Source organism: Panthera pardus, unplaced genomic scaffold (genome assembly GCF_024362965.1).
Source record: "Panthera pardus isolate Hobbes unplaced genomic scaffold, ASM2436296v1 HiC_scaffold_124, whole genome shotgun sequence".
Lineage (NCBI taxonomy): Eukaryota > Metazoa > Chordata > Mammalia > Carnivora > Felidae > Panthera > Panthera pardus.
Genome location: NW_026526682.1, coordinates 211,420 through 233,579, shown reverse-complemented (window position 1 = coordinate 233,579; position 22,160 = coordinate 211,420). Strand labels below are relative to the sequence as shown.

Sequence of the window (22,160 nt, the reverse complement as noted above, 5' to 3'; positions counted from 1 at the left end):
CTTCACCCTACAAGTAACAAATGAGTCCAATTTCTCTCAAGCCTTCTATGAGGGAAAATCACTCTCTTCAGGAGGCTGTAGGGCCTTTGTGCACTTGGAACCACAAAACAACCCATCTTCTTTGGGTCGGGAAGTGTGACTTTCCAGTCCCAATGAAGAGGTATCCAGAGGAAATGTCCAAAACAGGCGATACATGTCCTTGACACAGACCCTAGGCCTTAGACATAAATCTCCCCATTGATGAAAGCAAGATGAATAAGGTGGATCTTATCTCTCACCACATCCTGAACCAGTTTGGACAGACAAGGAACCCAATCCCAGTTTAACAGACTGAGATAACGTTTTATGAACATTCTTTTGCTGCTACCTTTAATGAGAGAGATCTAAGAGGAACCCCTCCCTGCTGAGATCTGGTGAGGACCCAGCGGCCCACAGGGAGGCTGATTAACAGGCATCCCAAGCAGTGACTCAAACCATGGGCAATTTCAGAGGAAGCTCGTTATGGTGACTCCACAATTAGAGCATTGTCCCACGTGACCAGTCAGTTCTGTAGGAGGCAGGACCAGGCACTATATAAAAGCCCCTACCTTGTCGGGCTCTGCAATCCATATCCTTTGTGGAGTCTTGTTGAAGACAGGTAAGTGGAGACATCTGTGCCCTCTCTCCCTCTCGCTTCCTGCTCTACGTTAAGGAGGCTGTTCTCTTCCTCCATTGGGCTTTATACTTTCCACTGATTTTTAGTGGTTTGCCACTTCCTGGGCCTTCCACTCCATCCTGTGTATTCCATTTAGTATCCTGCATCTGATTTTCAAAAAGAAATTGTCAAATAGAGGAGAAGGGGAAACCTCTGGTAGAACTGTGGTGTCAGGTAGGATTGGGCTATGGGTATCCAGACAAGAGCTATGAGAATATTCCCAGTTAGGAAATGGGTGTCAGAGGGAGCTGACATAGGGATAGAAAAGAGAAAAGAATAAAAAACAGCAAACAAATAGGTTATTAGGGTTAGTGATCATTTACTCCCCATTTCCCTCTACTAACCCTTCATTTCCCAGTTCCCAGCCTGATACTGTTAATGCAATTAATTTCAAATCTTGTGTTTGTTTCAGGTTCTGCTACCTACCCTAAGATGTCCTTTAATGAACAGCAGTGCAAGCAGCCATGTGTGCCTCCCCCATGTCTTCAAAAGTCCCAAGAGCAGTGCCAGGCAAATGCTGAGGAAGTGTGCCTTCCCCCATGCCAGGACCCCTGCCAGGAGAAGTGCCCAGTGCAAGTTCAGGAGGTTTGTCTTCCTCAGTGCCAGGGATTATGCCAAGAAAGTTGCCCACAGCAAAGCCAAGACCAATGCCCATCTCAGTGTGTGGAGCCATGCCAGGAGCTATCTCAGACAAAATGTGTGGAAGTTTGTCCACAGAAAGTTCAGGAGAAGTGCTTGCCCCCTGGCAAGGGAAAGTAACTTCTCATAATGCCATCTGGGGTCAAGAAGATGGCCAACAGATCAAAACCCAACCCAAGCTGATGCTATGGTAGCCTTCACCTGTGGATACCTCTGTGTGCACCTTGTTCTTGCCTCCTGGTTTCCTCAGTATTCCAGGACCGGGTCTGTTGTCTCTGAAGACATTTCTCTCTGTATTTCATCAATATTTGTGAATAAGTATTGTTCACAGCAGTCTAATAGAAGGTTGCCATCATAGGAATAGTGCAGTTATAAGGGGAGACCACAGAAGCCTAGTTCAGCTCCCTTGGGGCACAAACTAACCCAGCCTTGAGTGTGTAACAGCCAAGGATGCTTTCATTCATCATTCAGAGTATCAGCCTCTCACTCAAGCCTCAAAAAAAGCTGAAATTTGATGGACCTTGTACGATCACCACCACCACCACCACCACCATGAATACAGAGAAGAGGTTGGTGGTACTACAGAAATAAAAAATTGAATCATTTAGTCTCTGCATTCTAAAAAGGAACAGCAAATTATTGGACATTGGAATGTTAGTTCTGCTTTTAAAAATAAAAAAAATACATATGTAAATGGTTGAATTTAAACAGGACAGATGAGATAGGATGTCTGGGATCCTGGTTGATCTTTGTGCTTGATGTCTGTTCTGCTTTGGGCCCTGTAATTTCACGTACATTCTTTAGACATGTGATTTGTGTCTGTGTGGTGCAGCCTAGTCTTCTCTTCAGCTTCATTGCTTTCTTCTCCCTTGTGAAGGTAAAATACAGAATAAAGCTGATCCCAAGGCTGATGTCTGACTTAATGTGTGCTCTTTCCTTCCCACCACCCAATCACAGGCCATCCTTGTGATGATTTTGTTCCCCCTTTTATGGACAATCTGGAGTAGGAATGAGAAAGAGACCTTACAGAAGCATAGAACAACAATGTTGACAGAGGCTCCATGACAGAGGATCACCTGGACTCCTCCACCCTCCCCCACAACACATCGTGGGCTCATCTATACACACACTTCACACCTGGGAGAAGCCAACAGGGCCTGGGACCTGCCCTCAGAACTTTATGTCCAGAATTCTTGCTACTATGGGTTCTCTCCTCTCTGATACTTGCCCTCAGAACAAAGGTCTCAGATGGGGATGAGGAGAGTTGTATGGAAGAAGGGGTCCCAAGTGAATCCATGACACCTTATAAACACAGCATCCTTGTCAGAAGCAAGAATTAAGCATGCCTCTGAGATAAATAGAGTCAAGGACTGAAATTGTCTGCCCTGCGATCCCAGTTTTAAGAAGAGCCAAGTCAGCCCAGGTCACCTCCCTGCCCCATGTAGTCCACTTCCCCTTACTGAAAGGGTCCAGCAGAAGCAAGACATATGAAAGAATACATAGATGCTTCCTCAGTGGTGCCCCAAGGTCTAACTTGGACGCTTATGTCAAAGGCCAGTCTCCTGAGAGCTAAAGGAGCCCCTCACTCACACTCCTAGGCCCCTCTTCTGAGTCAGCCCATAGGAGTGTGCCCAATGGAGAGCTGCTTGGCTGACCTGAGGGTCTTGCAGCACTGGAGTCAACCTGGTCTCTTAATCTTAGAGATTTTCTAAGTCAAGAGATGAGGGGTCATGGGGCAACTTGGGGAAAGATTTCAAACATCAACACAAAGCCCTGAGGACTGCCTGAGTCTGCAGATGTCAAAAATGGACCCTGATCCCTGTGCACATTCTCGGAGGGAATCCTGGAAGCAGGGTTCATGTGTTGCCCTTTTATTAGGGAACTGGTCTGGCCTCAAAAAGCAAGTAAGTGGTGAAGTCAAGATTCTAACTGGAGTCCTTCTTGACTCCAGAACAGAGCTCTTACTTACATGAAGTGCCTATGGCACACAGGAAAGATTTCTGGAGCTGTCTGCACATTCATTCATTTATTCATCCACCTACCAAGTGCCACGTGCTATGCCCGGTGCTGGAGAACAGACAGGCAGCATCCCTGCGCAGGGCTAGAGAGCTTCTTTCCACAATCCACAGAGGGCCTCTCCAAAACCTGGATATCCCAAGTCCCTGAACATCTCCAGATGCCCGAATCACATGGTTTTTTTGCCTCTCTACTTGGTTGGAATAAGTTTTCTCTTCCATTTTCCAACTTTGGAATAAGACTGTGTTCCCTCAGAGCCACAACCTACAAAGAGGCACCAGAGAACCTTCCTAGCAATAACGTCTCTGACTGGGCTGAGGGAGGTTCATGACACTTCTCCAGCCTAGGTGAAGACCAAGAAATGTCTTTGTCCTCCAGCACTAAAGGCGTGCACCAATTGGAGTCCAAGATGGGACACTAAGATGTCAAGAGGAAGCATGGGGCTGACAAGCAGAGAGCCCAGCAATATCAAAGAAAGGACAGCCCTATGATTATATGAGAGGCCTCAGTAGATGGTAAGGAGACAACCCTACAGATTATACATGAGAGAACAAGCAAGCCTTCATCAAACTCTGCCATGAGAACCACCACACCTTTCTCATGCTCACAGAGCTCTGACCCAGGCCCTACCCACACTATTACTTTGGGGTCAGGACCCTAATGACATAGACCTGGACATGGGACAGCTAGGACCCACCTCTTTGTATCTGTGCTGAAGCTTTCAGAAAGAGGGAGAGGCACATTACCAAGGAGAGTCTGGATTTAGAAGTTCTAGTTGGTAATCACTAAGGAAAAAAACAAAAATGGAGGCCATAGTTTGAAGACCAAACACCTATAGCCACATAACTGAAATTTACAATTACCCTGATTTCCCCCCAAAATGTGGGCTCTGACTGTAAGTGAATTTAAATTTTCCTCATATCAGCATGACCTTACAGCTTCCTTAGCCAATTGGTTATAAACAAGTAAGTTTATTTATCACTGTTCCCCTAAAAGGAATGTAGGTGTCTAGTGGTCAGTCATTACTAGAGATCAATGTACTTCATTGGGCAACTGAGCTGTCACACTCATTTTGTGTGCTTCTTGCCACTTTCAGCTTGAAATCTTCCAGTTTTGTGAACTGTTCTTTTGTTCTTTTCTCTAACTTGATTTGGTCTCAGTTTTCACACAGTTAACTCAGTATGTGACAAGTGTGGACCTATGGGCTCCACAAGTCAAGAGGAAATGTGTCAAGAAAGCATCAGTGGACATTTATGGAGAACCTGCTTTGCGCAAGACACTGTACCAGGCTCTGGAGGCCCTGGTGGGAGGGACCCATGTGAAGACTTTCATATTAGAAACTGGTGGAATATATTTAGGCTAGAAAACACCTGAGGGAGCAGGAGAGCTGTTCTCAATATTCTAAGTGTTTTTATGAGAAAAGGATTGGATTTCTGTGATGTTCCAAAGGACACAGTTGGGACCAATGGATAGAAGCTATGGGTTTGGTTCAGTTTAAGAACTTTCTTATGAGATCTGTTTGCTGGTGACAGGAGCTGTCCTTGGATGTGTCACATTCCCATGAGTTGGAGGTGATCAACTAGAAAGTGATAGCAAGTGTGAGCACTAGGCCTCCTTCTAACCTGTCTGGCATAAGACTCATCTAACTCATCTAACTCTCCTGAGCAAAATTGGGACCCAGGGGCAGAGGACCTTAACAGTACAGCAAGAATAAGAGGACCTGACCCTGAGGTCGAGAGACAGAACATTACTCTGGCCTCTAGAACACCCCTGGGAAGCCCTGGGGACCTGGGAACCCTGGGGACAGTGTGGATCATGGCTTGATGCTAAAGGAAAGGAGGAGGATACATAAGTGATGGGACGTGACTCCTCCCATGTGTTTTGGGGCCCAAACACTTCATCCTTGAGTGGCACTTTACGGAAATTCCTCACTAACTTCCAAATCCAATCTTCCCAGTCCAGGTTGAGAATACCTCTCCCTTTATTCCTTGCTTCTTTGCCTTCTGGACCTCCTTTCTCTCCTGGGCCAGGGTGGACCATCTGTTCCATGTGCTTGTGCACCTGATGACCCATCGTGGCCTCCTTTCCATTTGCACCTGCCTTTCTCCCTCTTACCCAGGATTCTCCCTCTGCTTGTGTCTTTCAGCCCATGGGTTTCAAACTCTCCTCCTCCAGGAAAGCTTCCATGTCAAGGAGCCAGCAGGTGTACCTGCACAGGTTCCGAGGGGTCTATTACACACTTGCAGCTACCTTATATGTAATTACCTATATCTCCTGTCAGCATGAGAGTCCTAGATGACAACCCTTGAGCCTCACTCTGCTTTTTGCCTGTCTTCATGGGACCAACTACACTGAAGTCTTAGGTACTCTCAGAGTCAGCCAACCAGAATGTCCTTTGAGTCAGAGAGGAAAGAGGCTTTGTTTTTAGGGTGACCAACCATCATGGTTTGCCTGGGACTGAGGGGGTGTCCAGCATGCAGGACATTGGGCTAGTCCAAGACAAGTTGGTCACCCTGACTGTGTACCTGTGTTAGTAGAGAAGATGATGCTTGGGGCTGTGGGAGCATAGAGGGAAAGCAAATGAGAATTCTGGAGGAATTCAAACCCCAAGGTTGGAAGGGGGAGAACTCTCTGGAAAACTATGTGTGTACCGAGAAGGCTTAGTGACTACTGCCTGCCTTCCTCCACAGCTCCATTCTGTGTGTGTACGTATGTATGTTGGCTGAGGGACACTAGACCAACAGGCAGGTCCCTAGGTTAGCCTTGTACAGGCACAAACTGTCAGGTCCTCAGCCAGAGAGGTGGGGGACATCCTCATGCACACCCCCCAGTCCCCACTACCGTCATTAACATCAGGACACCCTGACCAGTAGGCAGCAGGTCTGGACTCACCCACTCCTGTTTTTCCTTCTCTCCCATGGACACTTGCCTACCACTTAGTGGTGGCTAAAAGAAGAGAGGGTGGGCTGGTAGGGCTCCCCATCTCCCCCACGCCCAACCAGTCTCAGAACCAACCAGCCCTCCTTTAAAAGCCCTAGGGACTGCTTTTCTCTTCCCAACAGCACCACCTACTGACCACAGAGACACTGGGCCTTCCATGGGCCACACCAAGCCTGGCCACATGTCAGAGATGGCTGCACTTGGGACTGGCCAATGCTAGGTGCTGGTGCAGGCAAAAGCAGAGATGTAGCATCTAATAGAGCAGTAGGAAGGCTTAATGTGCAAGATAGAGTTAAATAACGTCTGGAGTGGGGGCAATAGGCATGGTGGTTCAGGACATAGGCTCAGGAATCAGACTGCAGGGATTCAAACCTAGACTTATTTCTTCTGTTCTTTCTTTAAAAAAATAATTGAGAGCCTTGTCAGTGCTGAGCATTGTTGCAAGCACTGAAGATACAACAGTGACCTAGATGCATAGAGTTCCTGCCTCCCAGAGTCTATGCAAACAGGAGACAGACAAAAACCACCTAGGCAAATGCATAAAATTTAAAATGTAGGAAATAAAACAGGGTGACAAGACACTCTTCAGTCAGATAGTCTGGAAAAGCATCTCTGAATAGGTGACATCTGAGTGGAAACATGAAGGACACAGAGAAGCCAGCCATGCGGGAACTAGGGATTGGGGGCAAGTGCAAGGAAGGCCTGCAGGCAGTGGCCTCTGGAGTATCACTCTGGACACACTACATGATACGTGACACATGATACAGGAATACAGGTTTCTGCTGGTAACAGGAATCAAATGGCCCAGCAATGAAATGGGCTGCTTGTGCAGTAGTGAGTTCTTCATCACTGAAAGTATGCAAGAAGAGACCAAATGACTAGCCAAGGTAAATAGGACATTTATTGATTAGATTTTTATTTTTTATTTATTTTTTAATATGAAATTTATTGCCAAATTGGTTTCCATACAACACCCAGTGCTCATCCCAACAGGTGCCCTCCTCAATGCCCATCACCCACTTTCCCCTCCCTCCCACCCCCCATCAACCTTCAGTTTGTTCTGTTTTCAAGAGTCTCTTATTGTTTGGCTCCCTCCCTCTCTTTTTTTTTCCTTACCCTCCCCCATGGTCTTCTGTTAAGTTTCTCAGGATCCACACAAGAGTGAAAACATATGGTATCTGTCTTTCTCTGTGTGACTTATTTCACTTAGCATAACACTCTCCAGTTCCATCCATGTTGCTACAAAAGGCATTTCATTCTTAATTTATTGATTAGATTTTTTAAAATCTTATATCAACAGTAAATTGAACAAAGCTTTTCTAAAATTTTAAAGAGAAAGGAAAAGAGTTTTATTTGACCTCTAGTTAGGATAGCTTCCCAGGAGGTGCCTGAATGTCTGACTCCAGATTTTGGCTCAGGTCATGATCCCAGGGTCGTGGGATCGAGCCCCATGTGGGATATGCACTGAGTGTGGAGCCTGATTAAGATTCTCTCTCTCTATCCTTCTGTCCCTCCCCTGCCAATCCTCTCTCTCTCTCTCTCTCTCTCTCTCTTTCTCTCTGTCTCAAACTAAAACAAAACAAAACAAAACAAAATAAAACATCACCTGCCATATTAATAAAAATATTTTGGGTAAAGAAAAGGGATAGCTGCACGGGACACACAATCTTCACAAAGAAAAGTGCTCTGGGGAAGGAACATTTGGTACAAGGTTATATACACATTTTTTACACAGTTACAAATCATCATGACAAGGAACATTCCAGAAAGCTATAGACTTTATCTTATGTTTTTAGTATGTGCAAGACTTGACTTTAATTTGATGGTTAGTCAGACTTTAATCTGATATGAGGGGTTTTTTTTGTTTTTCTTATCTTTATTTTTGGAATTCTCCTTTTTGTTTTTATTTTTTGTTTGTTTTAAGATGCAGAGTATAATGTGTGCTTGGGGCACAAATAGAGTCCAAGCTTTGAGGTTTTGTCAAGTCATTTTGACCTTTGTAAATGTTAAGGTATAGCTTCCCTGGGGTCCCAAGAACAGGACCAGCAAATTTTGAAAGTTGAGAATTTCCTTTATCATTTTTAAGTCCCATCTACTCTAGCATTTGAATCACTTACAGGTTGCTCTAAATATAGGGAAAACAGCTTTTTCCAACCAATCACTGAAGAGACATTTTTCCCAGAGTCCTAGGAACATGCAACTCAGGTGCAGAAAACTGGGTGTTGTATACAGAACAAGTTTTTGCTCAAACACAGGGTAGACCCTGGCAAAGATGAGAAGTGGAAGTCTTCATCTCCCCTCTGCTCCTTGCCTCCTTTTTCTGTCACAGCACTGGAGACAGGTGAGAACATCCTCCCCTACAGTGGTCTGAGGAAACAGTAGTCCAAACTATTCAAGGAGATATCCTAGTCTTCCTGAGTCTTGAAACTTTTATGTTGCACTCCCTAATAATAAAAAAATATTTGTGCATGACCTATAAACATATGAAGATGGTGTTCAGCCTCACTACTCACCAGAGAAATACAAATTAAAACCTCAGTGGAATACCACAACCCACTGGAATGGCTGGAATTAAAACAATGGTTGGTGAAGTTGTGGGAGTGATGTGGTCTGAAGTGCTGTGTTAGGATTCAGAGCTGACGTCTTCAGTACAGAAAGGTGGTTTTATTAAAGCACAGAGACAGGACCCATGGGCAGAGGAGCTGCCTCAGGATTGTGAGGAGTGGCTGATTATATACTTGGGAGTTGGGGAAAGTAAAGACAGGGAAGTTTCCAAAAGGACTTTTATATGTTCAAGATTTGCAGGATCCTGGAGACTAGCTATTGTCAAGCTAAGGTTGTTTTTCCCTCTAACAAAGCACTAACATTAAGACAGTATGGAGTTCCTGGAGGAGTGCTATAATCTTCCTGTCTTAAGTACTTGTCAACTGGCTGCAAGTTATAAGGAAATTTAATTTTATCCTGATTTCTTTCTGCCTTTGTTTCCCACATCAGGAGTACAAATTGGTGAAGCCACTTTGGAAATCTCTTTGGTAGTGATTACTGAAGCTGAGTTTGTGAGTAGCCAATGATGAAACAACTCCTCTCCTAGGCATACACCCTGTTCTAAGGGAAAGAATAACATGGAGTAAACATTGCTAAGAGGGATATTTCAAATGGAGCTGGGAGCACACTGAGGAGGTGGGATTTATGTGTATCTCCTGTCTCAAATTCTCACAATTGTTGCTGAACTCAGCTAAAAGCCAAGGCATCTGTTGCATGTTAGAATGGACAAAAATGAACTTTCTGCCCGGCACTAACCCTAGCAACCAATCACGCATAGATTAGGGTAACTGTATAAACCAGCACTAATCATATTTTGCTGAAAACAATGTAGGTAAATTCTCTCTTTCCTCTTTGAAAGCCCTAACCTCCTTTGTCTTTCCAGAGCACACTCCATTTCAGTCCACTCTATCTCTTCCAGACTGCAATCCTTAATATGATAGGAAACATAGGATAAGACAGGAAGAGAGGGAAAGGTTAGGAACCTGAGGTCCCTGGATGGGGGGAAAACACATCTTGGAAAAATGCTGGGAGCATCTGACCACAGCAAACTCTCTTGGGTGTAAGGTCCCTCTTAAGAATGTAACAGACACCACCTACTCCCCCTCAGGTTCCCCTCAGGAATTTTGCAATCAAAATACCTAAGTATATCATAAAATTTACATTATACGAGGGCAGTAGGACCATAGCCTGACTCCTCACACAATGGAGTCAAGCCAATAAAGAATGGACAACCCAGCACCTAGAGTTATCAAGTCAATAAGGGTAGAACCTGAGAAAGAACAAGAAACAGGAGGCTGGGAAGGGGGGGGTGGGTGTCGACCAGAACTGTATAAAACAAAGACCCTTGCCTATAGTCAGGGTGGGGGGTGGTATTCACTTTCTAATACCCCCTTTCTGCAAAGAAAACTTTTATATTATTCTTTCTAATATTATCCTCTAATAAACTTTTGCCTGCTGTTCATTTTGTGTCTACCTTTTCATTCTTTGAAGTGGCAAGGCAATGAATCCTGAGTATTGAGGTAAAAAAAATCCTGCAACACTGAGACCCAAATAAATGTACACCTTTTATTCTGCAGCTTGCAGTTTTATCTTTGGCTGGTCAATATCCACATATGATCCCTAAAAGTCAGATATTAGAATGTTCATTCTAGTATTAGTCATAATAGCCAAATATCAGAAACTACTGAAATTATAATCAATGAATACACAAATTTTGGTATATTTGAATAGGGAAAGGGCTAACGGTAGGCAGGGATAGATAAGGGACACCCAGCGATGCTGACTGCAGCTGTGGTGGCTCCACCCGGGCCATGCCCTAGACTTCAAGGCCCACCAAAGTGGCTGGCTTTGGCCCTCCTATTCCTCAGCGTGTCCATTGCGCCCTGCCCCCACAGTCCCTGGCTGTAGATGCAGGTGGGTTTGGGAAGAAAAAGGACAAATGCATTCCAGACCTGTCCATGCTAGCTGCCATGAATAGAATCTCACAAATTGTTGTTAAGCTGTGACAAGTAAATGAGATGATTCATTTTCAGAAATACTAAATAAAAGCTGTGCTGTCTAGTTAACAATAGGTTTACAACCTATTGGAAATATGTATGAACAACCCCCACCCCATAGTGGAGTCCCAAACCCTTAGACACATCACTTCCTGGTTCTTCTTCCCCCTCCATTTTGCATATTTATTTTTGCAGGCTTTGCAATGGGCATGCACCAAAGAACAAAGGAGGGACCGAAAGTCTGGGGCATGTCAGGAAATGTACATTTGTTCCAATCAGACTACTTTTTGCCTTACATAGGCATAGGCAACTCTGGGTAAGGCTGTAACCTCTGCAGTACTCAGCCAATGAGGAACCAGAGGAGGGACTTGCATTCTAGGAGATAAACTGCCTGGTGTAACTGCCTTGGGTGTGCCTGTTCCTCAGACACCCACTCTTGCAAGAATGTTGATTAAAGCCTTGCTTTACTGTGCTCTGGGTCTCTGTGTCCCTCCTTTGATTGGGTCAGTGGGCTTATTTCTCATACAGTTCCTGATAGGTCTCAATAAAAAGCCAGGGACAAAAATCCTTGGTGGCAACCCAGTAGAGAACCCACTCACCCTCAAGAGCTTTGTACTTTCCCTAGATAAACTCTATCAACTTACTCATTCTCTTTTGTCCTCAAGATTCATTCTTTGAATCTGTGAGACAAAGACCAGTGTCTCTCCTACCCTCCTGTAAAATATTCATATACTAGAACAACATTATTATAGTGGCCAGTGAATTGGGCAGCAAAGAATTGTGAAGAGTAGAGTGACAAGCAGGAGAGAGTTTATTCACTCTCCAAGGGAGGAAAGGGTCCAGACATCAAGAGAGATGTTGGCCCTGATCCTCTGTTCAGCTGGGCTTTTAACTTAATTTCTTATTTTCTTAAGGGTCTGAGAGTGTTGCATCTGTTCTCATGGGGGTGTGGGGAGGGTGTGGACTCTTGGCCAGGTGGAGCCGCAGGTGGCATGTTTCTCAGCAGGATTCTGTGCGGGGTTCCTCTGGGATGTGAGTTGTGGTCAGGCTAGAGAAGAACATGTTTTCTTCTTGGGGACTATTTTCTGAAAATGTAGGGCCCTGTGACCGAGCAAAATGTAGGATTAGGGTCAAGTACAGGCAGCTGTGAATTTTGTCTGTAAGCTTTCCTGGGGGGTGAGGGGAGCTTTGACTAGATTCCTTTCAAGCATACAGTGATATCACCAGTTGGACCCCAAGACATTACACTTACTTCCTACCTACTTGTACTCACTAACCATTGCCTTACATTTTTCCTTAACTCTTCTTTCTAGCTTACCTCTTGACTCAGGCAAATGAAACCAGAAAACACTCTTCAGGTGATGGTGACTGCCCTGACAAGACCTTCTGCTGACCCAGACCAGCCAGACATTTTGAGCTGAACCCCTGACTCATGCCTGCACAGATGTACCATGGAGTGACCTCTGGAATGACCTAACATTACCTTTACCTCATTATTATGCTAAAATCTCTGTTCCAGCCTCATTTGTGGTAGAGCCCCTCCCTAAGAAATGTGGTGAAAACCTCAAGACAAGGGAAGCCAACCTGGCTATGTGTGCATGCCTAAGATTCCTCATGACTCTGTAACATAGACTGCCCATTCAGAATGAATGTTACCATATATGGGAGACAAGGTGAAAAATGGTACAAAAGGGAACCACCTCCCCCCGCCCCCCGCTGCACTTGGGGCTCATCCTTTTGGGTCTTAGCCCACTGAGCCCGTGCTGGCACAAATAAAGTGGCTTCCTCAAAAAAAGAACCTCAGTGTCCTCACTCTCTGTGTGTGACTCACCACTACATTTCATGAAAGCTCTCCCCAGAGACAAAGATAATGTTTCACCTCCCTGTCTCCAGGCTATGAACCTTGGAGCACCAGGAGAGGAGACCTCACCTGGAGGCAGCAGGCCACTTAATCCATAGGAGACTATCCCCTTCTGGCATGCCAGGGTGAGGGCCCTGGATGCACAAAAGAACTGGGTGAGGCCCAGGAACCAGCTCAGGGAGCACTTCCCATCAGACTGGTAAGAACCCTGGTTTGTTCTTATGCCCCTAGAAGGCATAATGTGAGCTGATCACCTCCTAGAGTCACCTGAGTAGTTCCATAAGGAACAAAACCCCAATTCCAAGGCTCTGAGAACTGGGCAGAGGTTTGGAGTCACTGTGTGGCTTTGTGTGAATGAGATGGACAGCAGAATGGTTCCCCCTGACCAATGGGTTGAAGCAAGTGTTGAGTCCCCATCCATGGTTCTGTGGCGACCTCATATGGCTTAGGGTGGCATCAGACTTCTCAGGAATCTGATCCAGGTCAGGGCTTGATAGTCAACCTGCCAATGCTAAGAGGCACCTGAAATATCTCTGAGAGGAGAGCGACTGGAAACGGAGGAAACAAGTGTGCATCCTCAACAAATCAGTCCCTCCCTTCCCCCTTTTTCCTCTCTTGTGCATGAAAGTTGTCAGGGGCAGGAAATGGGTGGAAAGCAGAGTAAACCGGCTCCCCTAGAGTGTATGTAGAGGAATTTCATAAAGGGATATTCACAAGATTATGGTGTGAAATTAACTCCCAGAAAGTTCCAGACTTTCTGTGAAATTGATTAAACATTGTTTCGGGTGGGCTGGCCCTCCAAGGGCTCACTTGATAAGGAACTAGTTGGCCAAGTGTTCAGGGTTGTTGTAGGGGATCCAGACCACCTTGACCAATTTCCTTACATTGTTGGCAAGGCCTGGTCCTCCTATCCCAGCTGCCTTGGCTAAAAGTCTGTGTTGAGGAGAACTGTAAACTTATGATGCCTCATGTCATGGCTTCCTCCAAATGCCAGCCAAAAACTGAAAAACCATACTTTCAGGAGAGCCTGAGGAAACCCCACTACCATATGCCCCACTGTACCCCTTACTGCCATCTGTGTCTCCAACCTCTCCAGCTGCCAAAACCCCATCAGAGCCTACCCCTAGTCCCAAAGCCTTGCCACCTCTAGCACCACTGGCCTCTCCAGATGGACCGTCTCACCCGGATCACCAGTCCTAACTCCATACACCTCTCCTCGAAGGTGATTAAAAGATCAGGTCAGTGGAGACAGTCCCTCCCTGCAGCAACACTTGGAAGCCCTACAGATACCACTGAGGGAAACTGGGGGACTCGTCTATTATGATCAAGAAGGCCAAATCCAAGGAGGCCAGTGTGTTTTTGTATACCAACCCTTTATCACTACAGACCTCCTAAATTGGAAGCACCATACTCCCTCCTATATGGAGAAGCCCCAGGCTATTATTCAACTAATGCAGTCCATAATTCAAACCCATAAACCTACCTGGACAGACTGCTGCCAATTCCTCTTGACCCTCTTTGACACAGAGGAGCATCACCGAATTACCCAGGCAGCCCTAAAATGGTTACAGAATTGTCCCATTGGGACACTAGACACCAAGCTTATACTCGGGCTCACTTCCCTGGGGAGGACCCCAAATGGGACCCAAATGACTCAAGTGTAGATGGAGGGCTTGCAAGGACTTAATGGTATCAAGAAGCCCTTCTGAATGGCATGAAAGAAGGGTGGGGGGAAAGGCCATAAATATAAGTAAAACATCAGAAGTGCTCCAGGAATCCAAGGAGAGCCCAAGCCAGTTCTATGAGAGACTATGTGAGACATTTCATCTCTACACCCCTTTTGATCCAGAAGTGCCCATTAACCAGCAGATGGTCAGTGCAGCTTTCATAGGTCAGGCCCAAGGGGACATCCAGGGCAAGCTTCAAAAGCTAGAAGGTTTTGCTGGCATGAATGCCAGTCAGTTGCTGGAAGTAGCAACTAAGGTGTTTGTCAACCATGACCAGGCGGCGCAAAGGGAAGAAGGCCAGAAGATGCAGAAAAAGGCAGACATGTTAGCTGTTGCCTTGGTGGAGCAGTTGAAACGCTCCCAGAAAGGTGCCTCACAGAGATGAGGTCGGGGCAAAGAGGGGAATGGCAAGGAGGATCATCTCACATAGGACCAAAGTTACGACAGAACCAGTGTGCTCACTGTCATCAGGACAGTCAATGGAAAAATGAGTGTCCCCTGCAGCTGGGTAATTCTCAGCAGGGCCCCAAGCAGAAGGACCTGTGTGGTCCAGGGCCAGTACCAACCATCATCATGGCGTCATAGGGCCCCCGAAGATGATTTTGTGGGGCTAGTTGCCATGGAGGACCATGAGGAGGACTAGGACAGACCAGGTTTATTTTGTTAGGCCCCCAAGAGCCTATGGTTTGAATGAATGTGGGGAGCCACATTCAACTTCATGGTAGATACTGGGGCAAAACACTTGGTGGTGAACCAACCCGTGGGCCCCCTCTCACACAGATAAACATGTGGGGACCACAGACAATCGGACACACCATCCCTTCCTGCTGCTGTAGCAATGCAATTTAGGCTGCCATGAAGTCATCCAAGATTTCCTGTACCTCCCCGACTGCCCCGTGGCTTTAATGGGTTGGGACCTGTTGAGGAGCTGGAGGTTCAGATTACTTTCATCTCCTGCAGACAAGCTGCTCTGACCCTACAGAAGCTGGAAACAAAGATTATGACTCTCACGATTCCCCAAGGGGAAGAATGGAGCCTCTACAGTCTCACGGAGGAGCCAAAACAGGGACCTGAGCTGCCCTTCAGAGTACTGGGGGTATGGGCTGAGGACAACCCACCAGGACTGGCCTGGAACCTATATCCAATAATTGTAGAACTAAAGCCATGGGCAGAGCCCATCCACCAAAAACAATATTTCATCCCTTGTAAGGCACAGATGGGGATACAGTAGTACCTGGAGAGACTTCTAAAATATGGGATCCTCCAACCCTGTCCCTCATCTTGGAACACGCCTCTCCTACCAGTCCACAAGCTGGGCACCAATGACTATTGGCCAGTCCAAGATCTGCGTGCAGCAAATCAGGCTGCTGTCACCCTGCACTGGTTGTCCTGAACCCATACACTCTCTTGGGTCTCACCCCTGTGGAAGCTGCCTTCTTCACATGCCTAGAATCTACACCTTCTGCATCTACCTGGCCCCCCCAGAGTCAACCAATCTTTGCCTTCCAGTGGGAGGATCCTGAAAATGGTGATGAGGGCCAGTTGACTTGGACCAGATTTAAAAACTCAAGGTTTTAAAAACTCCCCATTTTCAGCACTGCGTTAGCCTCAGACCTAAGAGCTTTCCCAGCAGATCAACATGACTGTGTCCTGCTTCAGTATGTAGATGACTTACTGCAGCTTGAAGGTCTCAGGAGGACTGCATGGGAGGAACTCGGCAGCTCCTTACCCTCCTATGGGAAACTGGCTATAAGTTCTCAAGGAAAAAGGCCCAAATCTGTCAAAAGAAAGTCAAGTACCTTGGCTTTCACCTCTCCCAGGGGCAGTGCCAACCTGGCCCAGAGGGAAAACAGGCCGTTTGTTCTATCCCAGTCTCATCAATGTGACGTCAGGCTTGGGAGTTTCTCGGGCCACAGTTTTCTGTAGAATATGGATACCTAACTTCTTGGTCTTGACAAAACCCCTTTATGAGGTTTTGTCTCCCCCCCCCACAAAGTGGGAGAGAGTGGGAACCTCTGTGATGGGAGTAAGTACAGCAAAGGGCCTGTAAAGAGAACAAACAGGCCCTCACCTGGTCTGGGGCCCCCAGACATGTCCAAGCCCTTCATCTTGTACATTCATGAAAGTACTGGCATCACAGCGGGAGTCCTAACCCAGACGTTGGGGTAATGGCATCTCCCATTGGGGTCATGGCATCTCTTCAAGCAGCTTGACTCTGTTGCCCAAGGCTGGCTATCCTGCCTATGGGCACTTGCAGCCATGGCTCTCTTAGAGAATGAGGCTGAGAAATTAACTATGGGACAAGAATTGACAGTCCGAGTGCCACATTCAGTATTAACATTAATAATTCAGTATTAACATTAATAATTCAGTATTAACATAATAATTAATTAATTAACAAGGGACAATATTGGCTAACTAACGCCCAGATGATCAGATATCAAAAAATGCTATGTGAGAACCTGCACATTCACCTAGAAATAGTGCTGACCCTGAACCCTGCAACCCTACTCTCTTTTGGGCCAGGTCAAACAGATCATGACTGCATTGAAGTCATGGATGAGGTATTCTCCAGCCAACTAGATTTGAGGGACCAGCTCTTCAAGGACTGTGACACTGAGTATTTCACAGACAGTGGCAGTTTTGTGAAAGAGGTGGAACACCTTGCAGGATACTCTGTGGTGACCCTGAATTCTATCATTGAGGCCAAAGCCATGTCAAAGGGGATTTTGGCGCAGAAGGCAGAGCTCATCACACTAATTCGAGCCCTCCCACTGGCAGCAGGGATACATGTTAATATATACACAGACTCTAAGTATGTCTTCACCACCCTCCACATACATGGGACTTTATATAAAGAGAAGGGTCTAATAAACTCAGGAGGAAAAGACATAAAATATGGTAAGGAAATCCTCGAACTCTTATATGCTGTGTGGGCCTCTAAAAGGGTGGCAGTCATGCATTGTTGGGGACATCAAAGGGGAGACACCTCAGCTGCACAGGGAACCCATAAGGCAGACCAAGAGGCAAAGCCTGTAGCCTCCAGGGGAACAGCAGAATCAGTGGCTTCTGCTGCACTGTTCCCTAGTCCACTGGCAGAATGGGACCCTAATTACTTACAACATGAGAGTACCTAGTTTAAGCCTGAAAATGGAGCTACTTCTCAGGTGGATGATGGAAATTTGGAGATGGCCGAGTAGCGATTCCTGAGGCCCTGGCTCCAGCTTTTGTCAAGCAGTTTCATTAGGAAACCCATATTGACTGGACAACTCTCGAGACTACATTGAGCCGATATTTCTACATCCCTCGACTCCAGCATAGCTCAAGCAGTATGCCACCAATGTGAAATGTGTGCCTGGAATAACCCATGTCAGGGACCCATGGTCGCCCCTGGGGTGCAGAGTGTCAGGGGAGCCCCATTTGAAAGTATGATAGTGGACTTCACTGAGCTTCCCTGGGTCCGAGGCTGTAAATATCTGTTGGTCTTTGTGTGTAATTTCTCAGGCCGGGTGAAAGCCTTCCCTACTTGCACAGGAAAGGCACATGAAGGGGCCTGAACTCATTTCTTGATTTGGGATCCCTATAACTATGGGATCAGATAACAGGCCAGTGTTCATGGCTGAGGTGGTGCAGCTGGTGGCAAAGGGGTTTAAGATCATCTGGAAATTACAGATAGCATATTGACCCCAGAGCTCCCCAGAGCTCCAGGAAGGTGGAATGAATGAACTGAACCCTGAAGCTGTAATTCAGTAAACTATGTCAGGAGACCCACCTACACTGGGACCAGGTGTTGCCAATCGCCTTGTCAAGAATCAGGTGTAGCCACACTAAGCAGACAGGTTCTCCCCTGATTAAATCCTGTATGGGCACCTTCCCCCCATTAGCAAGGGTATAAGGGGGGGTCTAAATGAGATAAGCAATCTAACCCTAAGGCAACAGATGCAGACCCTTGGCTCTACCCTAACCACCTTACACCATTGGGTTAGGGAGGGACTACCTGTGAGTCTGACCACAGACACTCACTCCTTTATTATACAGGAGATGCTGTATGGGTGAAGAAGTGGAATGTCCAAACCCTAAAACCCTTCAGGAGGGGCCCGTTCAGTGTCATTTTGTCCACCCCTACTGCAGTCAAGGTGGCCGAGGTGATCACCAGATTCACCACAGCAGTATGAAGCCAGCATCTTGAAATTGGGAGTGTGTTACTGATCCATCAACGCTGTGCAAGCTGACCAAACCAGAAGAAGCAATCTACAACTCCAGAGGTTCTGGGAGACTGCAGCCCTGCTTTAGTCACTCTGGAAGCTGACTAATCTATGCACAGCAGAAGCTTGAGGAATCAACCGTCCGATGAAACAAAAGACTGTCCTTATTTGTAAATCTGTTTCCTTACTGTGATACACTGTCACCGCTTGTCCCTTGCTGTTATTGTGATTCTTCCTCTACTCTTCACCATAGGATTGGCAGAGGCTGCCCCAGCTGGCTGGGAGTGTGTTGAGAGGTTTCTGTTAGTGCTCACCTTCCTTTTGTGGATAGGATGCTTCATTGGTATTGGCTGCTTCTAATCCGGACCCCTTCTGTAGACCTAAATTCCTCATCATGTGACTCATGTGTTTGCATAAACCAGGTCAGGCCAGGGAGTCACTTGGACCTTACCATACCATACCCACTTCTCATGCCAAAGAAAAGTCCTGGGGCCCTGCAGACACAAGACCACCTATTCTAACTGCCAATGGGAGATTCAAAACCCTCATAGGTATTACCCTCTTGATTTTGGGAGTTTGCTTAATCCTACCTTGCCTAGCTCCCCTGGTTATAACATCATCTCCAGCCTCATTGAGGTAATGGTAGAAAGGAAAATGGCCATGCATGTGACATATAAAATATATGAAATATATGATATATAATATATATGAAATATAAACCTCTAAACCAAGATGATGCTCTTTGACCCAAAATAGGAGGTCTGTGCATCAAAGGGGGGAATGTAGTAAAGCCCCTCCCTAAGGCATGTGGTGAACTGCTCAAGACAAGAGAAGGCAACTTGGCTATGTGCACGTGCATGAGATTCCTCACGATTCTGTAACATAGACAGCCCATTCAGACTATTTGTTACTATATATATAGGAGATAAAGGAGCAAAAATTGTACGAAAGGCAACCCCCCCCCCCCATCCGGTTCGCTCAGGGTTCAGCCTTTTGCGTCTAAGCCCACTAAACCCGTGCTGGCACAAAAAAAAAAAAAAAAAAAAAAAAAAAAAGCTGCTTCCTGGAAGGAAAAGCCTTGGTGTCCCAACTGTGTGTCAGTCACTGCTACACATTTACATAGCATAAAATATATGTATAGGCACAGTTCCTTAAGGCACATGTGTGACCTTATGCCCACCTATATATACAATGACAAGGTTTCCCTTTTTAAATATTTATCCTAAGTCTAAACAAAAGGAGCCCATTCACCCTCTCTTGGGGAGTCATTGCTTTGGAAGCCATTCCCTGATCTTCTTATTTGCTGCAAATAAAAGTTTTCTTGGGGCGCCTGGGTGGCGCAGTCGGTTAAGCGTCCGACTTCAGCCAGGTCACGATCTCGCGGTCCGTGAGTTCGAGCCCGGAGTCAGGCTCTGGGCTGATGGCTAGGAGCCTGGAGCCTGTTTCTGATTCTGTGTCTCCCTCTCTCTCTGCCCCTCCCCCGTTCATGCTCTGTCTCTCTCTGTCCCAAAAACAAATAAAAAGCGTTGAAAAAAAAAAATTAAAAAAAAAAAAAGTTTTCTTTGTGTGACAACTCAAACTGGTGCAGTTTCTGACTCACTAAGGAACTCAGGTTGGTTTGGTTACAATGTGTGTGAATGATATACAGCTGCACACAGCAGTATGGATGACTCTCTTAAATATAAATTAAGTGGAGGAGAGTAAATAGACATGCAAAAACACTAGAGTGAACTCTATGAAGTTGACTTTATGGAGGTCAACAACTAGAATATTGACAAACTTCATGGTTCAACATAAAACATACTGTAAGGTTCCATTTGTATCATTTATGGTGGGGTTTCAGAGTGGTGGGGATTTGGAGCTGATGGCCAAGGCACTGTCGGTGCAAAAAGGTTATTTTATTAAAGCATGTCGATAGGACCCATGGGCAGGAAGAGCTACACTGGGGTTGTGAGCAGTAACTATGGAGTTGGGGGAGGTAAAGGCAAAGGGAGGCCTCCCGGACTTTCATATATCAAAGAGGATTCCTAAGAGAGGACTTGCTATTTTCAAGTTAAGGTTGTTTTCTCTCTAATAAGCTATTAACATTAACATTAAGAAGTAAGAAAAATGTTACTATCTGTATTTGCCTCAAGTATTTGCCAATAGGCTGCAGATTATAAAGGAATTTAATTTTACCTGCCATTTCCTTCTTGGCTTTGTTCCCCACATCACTGTGGAGGGGAGGGTGACATTAGGGGCTCCAGGAAATTGAATCTATAGGTTTCTGGAGATAAGTCTATTGATAAGATTGCCTTTTTCTTGTAATTTACTAAGATATTTGCAAACTGATGGAGACTCATGTCCTGTATGACTGTGATCTCTATCAGTTAGCCATTTCTTTGCTTTCCTTTTTTCTTGGGTAGCCAGGAGTGCCTGAGGAATGTCACACACATCCCACCTGGGGTGGGGGGGGGATTGCAGGGTGTCAGCTTGCCTTATGGTCCCTCATCAATTTATATAACCTACAGAAACTGGCAAAGCAAACCTATACCTTAGAGGTCAGGACAGCGGTTATACTTGAACTGAGGACAGGATGGTAGTAACTGAAAGGGAGCAGGAGGGAGGTCTGTGTCATGCTAATATTCTGTTTCTTACTTACTTAGGGTGGGGGGGCTGCTGGTTACAACACAACCTGGTTGTGTTATCACTGAAAATTTTGTTGAGTTGTGCACTTAGGATATTTATACTTTTCTGAATGTATACTTTAATAAAAAGTTTGAATTTTAATTTCATCATATAATACATATATATAATTTATAAGTAATAGATTTGTACAATCATCCTAATATTTTATGTTATAAGCAAACAAAAAACATAAATAATTTTAAAGAATGAGAAAAAGATAAACACAGAAAAACATTCAAATATTTTGTTCTGGCCCCAGTGGATGGTTTTATGCCTCTTCAGGGGACAAGCAGCCCCTGCTGGAGATTTTTTGTAGTGGAGTCCTGGGTTACCTAGCAACTGCATGACAAGGAGCAAATCTCCTAGTTTCAGTTTCTGCATTGGTAAAATTGAAACATTGATCACCTCTCCACCTTTCTCCTACATGGCTATCCTCAGGATCAAATGAGATATTTATGAAAACACACTGTAAATGGTAAAATGTGAGATATCATTGATTATTACTGTGATATTGTGATTTATAATAAAAAATACATATTTGGTCTTCCTTGTCTCTTACACAGAGCTCTCACTCCTTGTCAGTTTCTGAGTAAGAAAGATCCTAAGGATATCTTTTGTTGTGTTAATAACCTGTGACTTTTGGACCACATCTAAGAATGCCTTTGCTCCCCATATCACTGAGGGGTGATGTTGGGGTTCCAGGAAACTGAGTCTATAGGTTTCTGGAGATTGCCTTTTTCTTGTAATTTACTAAGATATTTGCAAACTGATGGAGACTCATGTCCTGCATGACTGTGAACACTATCAGCCATTTGTTTTCTTTCCTTTCCTTTGTCCTTGAGCAGCCAGGAGTGCCTGAGGAATATCACA

General features: G+C 45.5%; 1 protein-coding gene across 1 annotated transcript; it reads left to right on the top strand.

Moving 5' to 3' along the window:
* The first annotated feature begins 512 nt into the window (after positions 1–512).
* On the top strand, positions 513–2,244 carry LOC128776406 (proline-rich protein 9). The gene is made up of 2 exons (XM_053900655.1): positions 513–637; positions 1,107–2,244. Exon 2 carries the CDS (start codon positions 1,127–1,129, stop codon positions 1,451–1,453), a length of 327 nt encoding a protein of 108 aa, XP_053756630.1. The 5' UTR covers positions 513–637; positions 1,107–1,126; the 3' UTR covers positions 1,454–2,244.
* The last annotated feature ends 19,916 nt before the right edge of the window (positions 2,245–22,160 follow it).

What these genes read in the sequence shown, in the direction of transcription:
- LOC128776406 (XM_053900655.1), top strand. Translation starts at nt 1,127, where the DNA reads ATGTCCTTTAATGAACAGCAGTGCAAGCAGCCATGTGTGCCTCCCCCA.